General features: G+C 40.2%; 1 protein-coding gene across 2 annotated transcripts in view; it reads left to right on the forward strand.

Annotated features, from left to right (window-relative positions):
* Positions 1-10,295, forward strand: part of LOC111233888 (extended synaptotagmin-2-like) — a 58,486-nt gene that overhangs the window by 24,962 nt on the left and 23,229 nt on the right. For both annotated transcript variants that reach the window (XM_022761798.1, XM_022761799.1), the window contains exon 8: positions 7,602-7,657. In XM_022761798.1, coding sequence (XP_022617519.1) covers positions 7,602-7,657 — 56 coding nt within the window. The remainder of the gene's footprint in view (positions 1-7,601; positions 7,658-10,295) is intronic.

A 10,295-nucleotide genomic window follows, 5' to 3' on the forward strand; every position in this document is an offset into this window, starting at 1 on the left:
TGAAACACTCTTTTAGTTCCTCTTTTCCATATTGCGAATAACAAATATTTATCATTTTAATTTTTGGTATGACTGCAAGTTTCTTTGTTATGCACGGAGCATCAATTGATTATTAAACTATTAATTATACTTTTACTCTATCAATTATTCCTTTGCATCAGTGACCCCCTCCCCTCACATACAACATAGCTGCATATTTTTTTTGTTTGTGTAGAAACACTATTACATTATGTGCAGAGTGGAGTTAGCTAAACATTTAAGCTAGCTAGGTAGAAAAATCATCACTATCAAAAAGTAGGTTGTTCATGTCACACATTGCGTGTTGGCTATTTCAGATGTCTGTTAAGTGAGCGACAGAATCTTTTGAACTTTGACTGGAACTTTTCAGAATAAAAGCTTTCAATTAGCTCAAAATAAAGCACTGCTGCAAAAAAGAAAAACAAACTTTCTCACGCTTTTATTTTGTAGACAAAATTGCTATAGAGAAAGTGATTATGTGGGTAACTGTTGCTGCCATGACGACCTATTTTAGCCATCCATCTGACTACAGTGCAGCCCATGACCTGAATCTTAAGTGTTTGTGTCTGTCATTCAGTCCGATACTAAAATAATCTGGCCAAAACATCACTTCTGTTACACCTGATATACTTTAGGCAGGTTTACTACGTACTAGAAAAGCTCTCAAACTGCCACGGTAGACACCAGTGTAAAAATGTAAAAGCTTTAACAAATACAGTAGATTAGAAATACAGTATGATCATATCAGTCTCCTCTCATACCGGGTGCATGTGGACAACAGCAAAAAAAACATAGAGACCCTGCAAAAAGAAAGAATTCAGATTGAAGTTCGGAGACAATTCATTAGATTCATACAGTCTGCTGAAGGCTTAAAAGAAGAGAAAGAACATTCAGCAATACTTACTACAAAGGGCTGTAAAGACATTACTGTTCAGCATGAACTGATAATCATACAGATATTCAGAAAACCTGTCCAGAGACAACCTGAATACTAACTCAGCTACTACAGCTACTTGCAACAATAGACCAAGTGATCCAGCTGAGCAGCTGAACGTTACTGGTGTTCGGTTGGTTGTCGGTGGTATTTCCCCATCCTGTTCCTCCCTGTGGTCTGCTGTCGTGTTGTGGCAGGTCACCTGGCTGCACGCCGACAGCTGTGTTCTGACACTGGCTCATCAGGAAGTCGAAGTATTGGTGTCACTCACTATCAGACAGCTTTAGACAGAGAGACGAGAGTTAACCAGGCAATAAAAGCCTGGGTCAGAGAGGTTTGTGTTGTCTTTAAATTACAACCCAAATTGTATGTTTGAGGGTTATTTTTATGGATAGCAATGGTGTACTGGTTGGTCCACCACTTTTCTCCAGACTGAAATATCTAGAATAACTATTTGATTTGTCATGAAACTTTGTACGGACATTAATGGTGTCTAGAGAAGGGATCGCAATGAATTTGGTGAGCAGCTGACTTTTCCTTCAGAGCCACCGTGAGGTCGACATTTGTGGCTTTTAGTGAAATATCTCAAGAGCTACTCAACTCAAACTGAAATTCAAAATCCGTTACGAAACTACATTTGTGTAAAATCTTCAGAGCATACACAACACATAGTTGGAAAATCAAAAACAAACACAAAACAGAGTAGACAACAAACAGCTACAGCTTAGCTTGTGTAAAAATTATGAAATTTGGTACACGCTTGCCTTCCAGGATGAATTATTAATAAGTTATTATACAGCTGAAGCAGGAATCTTAAGCATGCAGGAGTCTTAAAACCTGGAGATTAGTTGCGTTTTTATCACTTCATGTTCCCTCGTCCCAGATGCTATGGGCTATATTTTACATTTTATTCAACAACATAAAATACTTCAGTAAATACCCCAGTCGTGACTCTTTTTTTTATGCTTTTATGGCGCTTAAAAAACGCTGGTTGCTAACAGGTGTCTGAGTGAGACTACAGAGGTTGTAGGGGATGTTAAACATCATCAGGTTGAACATGAAAACCGATCTACTCACCAGTCCACCTTTACACCTCGTGTTTATACAAACTGTTACTAACTGTTACTGTAAGAGGAAAGACTTTTGTAGAAGAGATCAGAGCTAAATCAAACTACAAGTTGAAGTTCAGTGGTGGTGATGTTGAAGTCATGTGACCACGGTGCAGTTGGTTTATAGGCTAACATTTTACTTCTGCTGATTGTATTTTAGGCTTCAAACATCATAGAGTGGTGCTCATTAGTCAAGATTATCCTGCTGAACAAAACCTTTAAGTATCATAAACCTTTGTTTGTAGGAGTTTATTCTAGCAATAATCCAAAATCCAGTGTAAAACTTCCAATGGCTTTTTGTAGAGGGAACCAGGGTGATGTGATACTAACACCCGGGTTGACCTATAAACATTTTCACTCTAATTCTTAATAGTATCACAGCCATAATCAAAGAGCCTTCAGAGAACCTCAGTTGTCAGTATAATAAAGAACAAACACACTGTTAATTCAGTATTAAATCCTAGTTAATGATATTTAGTAGAAACTGTCGTGAGTTTCTTTGCAGCTTTCATTGTCTTCCTGTGCCAGGCGGCAGAACGGCATTGTGGTCCACTGTGGTCTACATCTCGTGCGCTAACAAGGCCACAGAAAGACACACGCCCACTCCACTCTGCTACACACATACACACACACACACACACACACACACACACACATGCATGCCAGCAGTCACATGCACACATATACTGTGCATGTAACTTGCCTGTGTGCATGCAGACTAACAAAGACACTGGAGGGGGTTTTACACAGGGATTAAAGGGGAAACTCCACTGATTACACACATCATTATGAATTCACTGCTCATGGTTAGTTCAACTCCACAAACTGTCTGTGTTACAAAACAGACTTAGAAAAACATGGACGTCTAGCAGGAAGGAAGTATCTGACGTAAAGTGCAGGATCCAGTGTTTCAGGAGCTTGACCCATACCAGGGACTAAAAGTCAGCAGATCTCTGTCTATGCTGCACAGATTCTGACTTTTTTTTTATTTATTTTTTTTTATTTCTCCTTTGTAAGCCCCCCGTGTGTTTCCTGTTGATCTGACTGACAAAGGAAAGTTAGTTGATGTGTAAACATAAAGTTTGAGTCTGAGTTTTCAGTAGGAGCAAACTCCAACCTAACTGATTTTCCTGCTGACCTTATTTTATTAAAACCGTTACAGTAGTTCTGCCTGTTCCTTCCTGCTGAAGTTGTTTATGCCAGATTTTATATACCTCAGTGTAATGCTTAATAACTTCTCATGCACATATCACAGATTCATGGCTTCAGTTGAAATTTAAACCAGACCTTTCTTCCTTAAAATCTGCTAATATTCCACATGTAGCTCGGTGTTACAAAAGCAGGTTGAGCAACTAAACGTCCACAGACCTTTAACTTTTAATTGTAGTCCACATAATAACCTGTCCAGATAAAAAATAAAGTAAAAATATGTGTGTGAAGTTATTGACAAGACATGCAGGATTTTAAATTTGAGATAATTCCTGTTGAAAAAATAGTCTTGGATTTTAGTATGTAATTGAATATCATGCATTTATAATAATAATATTTATGAACAAGCACCTGAAAAATAATAAATGTGTAAATTTTATGCATTTAGGTTTTTACATCTAGTTATTTTGCCTTAGTTTGATTCTCTCAGTACAATAATAATAATAATGATAATAATAATAAGATTTATTTACATAGCACCTTTCAGAACATAGTTACAAAGTGCTTTTAACAGGACAAGATAAAATTGAGGACGAACAATAAGAAATAAATGATGAAATAAACAGATTTAAAAACAGTTTAAAGGGAGGAGATGTAAGAGGAAAAGTGTGACAATGAGATACAGTGAACATGAGATGGAACAATCTGAAATTATTAAATTAATCGATAAAAACAGGACAATGACTTAATATGATAATAGATATTAGAATATATAATAATAGATTTAAGAAGTTAAACGTAAATTCAGACCCCAGGCCCTGAGAAAACACACCTGTAACAATATGTCTTTAAGAGGGATTTAAAAGAGGCTAAAGAGCTCACCAGTCTAATCTGCTCAGGGAGGTTGTTCCAATGAGCGGGGCCAGAGAGAACAGAGAGGTTCCGGTCCCCCTCTGTCTTCAGCCGAGACTGTGGAATAGTTGACAGAGCTTTGGCTGAGGACCTCCAGAGCAGGACCTTTAAAGTCATCAGTAAAATCTTAAAATCAATTTTGCCATTTCTCATTTCTGCACATGTGCAGCTATTTCCTCACTTTTCCTCATCGCTCCTCGTTTGCTTCAGCTGTAATAACTAACAGCTTCCAGTGACATTTTAAGCCTCTTTTATAACCTTTTTCAGCTCTGCAGTCATGCTTAATCTCAGACATACTGACACACACACACACACACACACACAATCTTTCTCCCTCTGACTCTCACCCATACACATGTTCTTCACATTGTCAGTGATGTATTTAAAAACACAATCACACGACATCAGGTCGTTCTGTTAAGTGTAGATATATGTCAACCCTGACACCTGGCACCCCGCTCACACTCCTTTTATGGTCAGTGGGCTGGTGTTATTTTGAGCTGGGTGCCTTCCCAACGTGACTCTGGTGATTGTCTTATGAACTAAACTTTACAGTGTGTGTGTGTGTGTGTGTGTGTGTGTGTGGGTGTGTGTGTGTGTGGGTGTGTGTGTGTGTGGGTGTGTGTGTGTGTGGGTGTGTGTGTGTGTGGGTGTGTGTGTGTGTGTGTGTGTGTGTGTGTGTGATGTCCGAACACTGAGCAACAGTGGCTCCACATCTGCAGCAGGAGCACACCGCAGGCTGAGGCTGTGGGAAGCGGACACTCCTGCTCCTCGGTCATGACTGATTTGTTTACTCTGTGAAAATCAATTCAGCCTGATTATCAGGACAAAGAACCTTCCAGTCTCATCCTGTCTCACTCAGGCCTGATAGTCACTGGTTTTCTGCCTCCGTGCATCGACAAAAAGACGCTGCTGTTGCTGCTACTACTGCAGACTCGGATGCTGCTGATGCTTACAGTATGCTAATGCAGCTGATTTTACCACCGCTTAAACTGTCCGCTACTACGAGTGTCAGTGATATGGAGACAAATGCAAAATCAAGTTTATGTTTACAGCAATGTTTCACTGCTGTGCATTACATTTTTTTTAAAACACTTCCAACTCTAATAAGATAAAAAACCCTCAGTTACTCAGTCTGGCAGAAGTTGTTCCAGCTACTCCTGTAATTTGGGTCTGAAATGAATGACTGAATGAATTACTTTCTTTTTTTTATATACATATATATTTTGGGGCTTTTTATGCCTTTATTGGATAGCACAGTAGAGAGAGACAGGAAATGGGGAGGCAGAGAGAGGGGGAATGACATGCAGTAAAGGGCCGTCCGACGCGGGATTTGAACTGGGGCCGACTGCAGCGAGGACTGTAGCCTCTACACATGGGGCACCTGCTCGACCCACTGCGCCACTCGACGCCCCGAATTACTTTCTTTTATGATCAGTCAGTGAGTTGTTTGGCCCATAAAACATTAGAAAACAGTAAGAAATGTCCATCGCAATTTCCAAGATCCCAGGATGACGTCATTAGATGTCTCAATTTGTCCAACCAACAGTTGACAACACCAAAATATTTCATTTATTTTTAGCAAAACAAGGAAAAGCAGCACATTCTCAAAATCTGAGAGCAAGAAAGTATCAAATTTGTGGCATTGTTTCGTGGAAAATAACTGCTGCTACTAAAGGTATTTCCTCACCGAATCTAAATGTAGGTTTTAGACATTTGCGTGAATCCAGACACTTAGTTAAATCCTGTTGCGTTGATTCTCGCCTATGAAGAGTTGTGCTGCTACTTCCAAAATTTTATCAGCTAGAAGTGAAAAACGGTATGAAAAAAAAAACAAACCTTCTTTTCATTGTGAGCAACAATAATTTATTGGCTCTGAAGTAATAACCCTGTGATCCTACCTCAGATACCTGTCAGTGAATCTCACCACCCTCTGGTCCTCTTGAACCCTGGATTTTTCTTTTCTCTATCAAAAAGCATGAAAAGCAGAATGTCACCAAAACTCAACTTCAGCTCATCAGATGTGCATAAAGAGAGGAAACTAGTGTGTGATGTCATCTCAGACGTGTTTCTGCACAGACAAATTAGCATTTCCACATCAGAATGAAAAATGAAAAAAGCTTCCACAGCTGCTATTTAGACAAATACTACTGCTCCATCACCATATGAAGAACTGCTACTACACTGCCTTCATCACTCATGTCCCTACTAGTTTTACTCCTGCTACTGTTACTACTGCTACTACTACTCCTGTTCTAGCTCTGCTGTTGTTTGGGCTTGATAGATAGATAGATAGATAGATAGATAGATAGATAGATAGATAGATAGATAGATAGATAGATAGATAGATAGATTGATACTTAATGTATCCCCTAGGGGAAATTCATGGCCGAGCAATATGCAGGAAAAAAAATCATAGTGCGATTATTTTTGGCAGATATTGCGATTATGAGTCAGGATTTCAGTTGGAACGGTCATCTTTACGTTTTATTTTGACAGAAGAAAATTTAAAATGATGATGATGATGTGATTTTTGTTGGGTGTTATACCAAACAAACATGTTCCTCTACGTGTGGAGAATATGATTTGTAAGGCCAGGGCGTCTCTGTAGCACCCGGGGCGTCTCTGTAGCTGACAGCAGCAGTATGCATGATGTTCAGTCTGCGTTGCACAGTACGTGCGCTGTGAGTCAGTCTAGTTAATTACCCAATCCGGTTCCTCAGGTAACCTACTTTCATGTTCAAGTCTATAAGCCTTGTAACCGGGATAAAACCAGGCTAAGGTCCCGTTCTGAACATGAGAATGCTGGTTTACATACCTTTGCGATTCCTTTGAGAGGCGTGTGAGGAGAACATGTTACCGCCTGCAGTGTTGGGGTTTCATCATCTGTGCACAAAGTGATGAAAATGTGCACATAATTCAGGGCAGCTTGTACAATGAATGAAAACATTGGGAAGAGCAGCACCTCCTATGAGGATTAGCACTATATCCTCACATACGTGCAGTCTGTCCTTTCTGTGCTCGAACAATAAAATCAGGCTCCACTGAAGGAGAACTAGCAGTTAAACCCACGCTGCCTAATCCAAGAACAGTGTTCATTGTTCGTGTCGCCTCTGCTGCCTCTGCTGCCTCTTACATCGCTCATTGTTTGTGATAATGTTGCTGTTGGATTTTGCAACATTGAGAAACAGCTTTTCCATTTAGTTTAGTCACATCAAGGAGCTAAACTGAGTCAAATTAGACCACGGACCCACATCTGATGAGAGTTTTGCTTTTAGATGTTTAAGAACAGGAAGTGTTTGAAACCCATGACCAAAAGAGTCATTGTGTTACTTATGGATGGAAATAAAGTGGAACCCCCTCAAGGACCCCTGGACCTCACTTAGAGAACCACAGTGTTAGAGCATGTGTCAGCTTCCCTGGTGCTTTTGGATTTTTTTTTTCATAGTCTAAATTATATTATTTCCTTTGTCTTTCAGTTGCTGGATATCAATTGGACAGGACTCACAAACATGCTGGACATCCCTGGTGTCAAGTAAGTTCCTGTGTGTCATGTGTTGTGTGTGTTGTGTGTGTGTGTTGTGTGTTGTGTGTGTGTGTGTGTGTGTGTGTGTGTGTGTGTGTGTGTGTGTGTGTGAGTGTGTGTGTGTGTTTTTGTATTTTTCTCTTAAAGTAATCTATTTCCTTTTGCATGTCTGTGTGTTGTTTGTTGTTGTTGTCTCTGCATCCACTGGTTTTAATTAGAATTAATCAGTTTATTACACACACACACACCCAGATTCCTTTGATAATCATGACCAGGTGGCTTCACACAGTTCCTCAGGGAGCTGGTCATTAGAGAGGGCAGCTGTGGTGTGTGTGTGTGTGTGTGTGTGTGTGTGTGTGCTGTCTGTCTGTCTGTCTGTCTGTCTGTGTAACAGAGACATGATGTCATGACTGGTCCTTTTTGTCTTCATGTGGACGTGCTGCTCTCACACTGTGTACATCCACTGTGTGGTTCACAGTTGACTAAAATACAGTGTTTGCACAGCACACACACACAGGCACACACACACAGGCACACACACACAGACACACGCACATACTACTTATAATTATAAAGACACAAGTTTAAGGGAGGTTGTTGCCTCCTCTTACCTTCAACCTCTGACCGCGCTGCAGAGGTCAGAGGTCACTGTCTAATTCAATATTTATTTCCTCATCTGTCATGAGAAGAATAAGAGAATAGAATACTTCACCCTCACAGTAGACGAGATGAAAACATTATTGTGTCTCAGATCCACAGGCTCTAACTGAAACACCGGGAACATTACTGGAGCTTGAAATGACTTGAGAGTGTACAAATTCAAATTCCTCATTCAAATGACACAGAGCGGCTCTACGTACAGAGAGCCATTGAGCACTCAACATGATTTATTTCTCTGTGTGACTTACACACAGACACACCTCACATTATTACATTCCTCTTCTTTCATTTCTCCTAAACCACAAAGAACCCTCCTGCAATACTTCTACCTGCTGAGTTTGCATCTGCATCTTTTCATACGAAAGAAATGAAGGAAATTAAGAGGTTCTGTTTTAAGTTTGTCTGCTGAGCTAATGGAAATGTTAATAGAGGCAGATGTGGCACAGAGTGAGGTTCGCTGCCAGTGGCCAACCGCTGGGGGAACTCGGTATGTCATTGTCAAAGTCTGTGGCACAGGACAGCGTGCACTGGTAAAGAGACATTAATACAAATGTGTGTGTGTGTGTGTGTGTGTGTGTGTGCTGTGCAAACAAGTGAGATGACAAAGCTTTTTTTTTTTTAAGTGTGTGAATAGGTGCCATCTTGAAAAGGATAATCTAGTTCTCGTTATACATCCACGGTTCAGCTTTAATCCACATTTTTAATTTGCATATTGACAAAGAGACGTTGTTTTTCTCTCCTCGTCCTCTTCCCTCCTTCTCTTCTTCCATCACAGTTTTGTTTGTGGTTCTGTAATTTTAAAAGACCCAGTTTTGCAAAGTTCGCAGCCTGCCACGCTGTTGCTCCTGCGTTGTGTCTGTGTGTGCGAATGACTCAGCTAAAAGTGCAGTGAGTCCGCTCGCTTACGGGGGCCCTGAGAGCTCAACACTCTGCAGCTTGAGAAAACACATGCAAATAGACAAAAACACAAACAAATTCACCTAATTTCCTCATCAGTTTGAAGCATGTGTCCTGCAAATACTCACAACACAAGCACTTAGTGAAACAAGTAGCACATACGACAACAGACGCAAAAAAAAAAACAGATGCGCTTGTTTCCTTTCCTAACCACTTCTCATCGACCTCAATGGAAAATGTCATGAGGTCAAGTAAGAGATGTGAAGGAGACTTCCTGAGAAAATTCATTTTTAGTGCATGACACATTGGGAGGGGATTTAAATTAGGTTACATTTACATTTAGGTATATAGTATGTTGTTGTGATGATGATATAATTACATACAAATTCAATATGCCTGTCCCTCAGGATGACTCCTAACTGCATTTCAAAGAGAACAAATCTGGATTTATGGATTTGGAGCTCAGTTTTGGATTGTGTCACAAACATAAAACAGGTGCACTGTTTGGTTGTTGGTCTGCCGTGGTTAAACTAGTGGTGCGTCGCCTGCAGCAAGGAATTATGGGACGGCATTATGTTCTTTCTATTTGTAAAGGAAGGTCCAGTGTTTCTTATGCTAAAGGAGATAAGATAGGAAGCACTGAAGCTCCTTTCCTCAGCGTTTAGAGAATTTTCGTCATTTCACTCAGTTAGGAACCTCGCTAAAGCAAAAAAGATTTTTTCGACCACAGCCAGGTCCATCACTTTTTTGTGTCCCCCTGGAAACACTTCCAATGTCGTCTGTGGAACTTGTTTCTGTAATTGCTTGTGTAGTGAGTATCTGCAGCACACGTGTTGTCAAATTGGTGAGAATGTTTTCTGTATTTGCTTGTGGTTTTTTTAAGTTGCAGTGCTTAAAAAAACTCTCAGGGCCACTCGCTGCACTTATTCCGTGTTCTTTTTTGGTTTTGTTTTGTTTGTTTGTTTTGTTCGCAGTAGTAGTAGAAGTTCTTTTTCTTCTTCTCACCTGCTGCATCGACTCATCGACTGTCAGGGGACAGTGCTAAAAGTAACTTCAGTGTCTTTAACTGTGTCACTGGAGCACCATTAAT

This window comes from Seriola dumerili, unplaced genomic scaffold (genome assembly GCF_002260705.1).
Source record: "Seriola dumerili isolate Sdu_G_001 unplaced genomic scaffold, Sdu_1.0 BDQW01000432.1, whole genome shotgun sequence".
Lineage (NCBI taxonomy): Eukaryota > Metazoa > Chordata > Actinopteri > Carangiformes > Carangidae > Seriola > Seriola dumerili.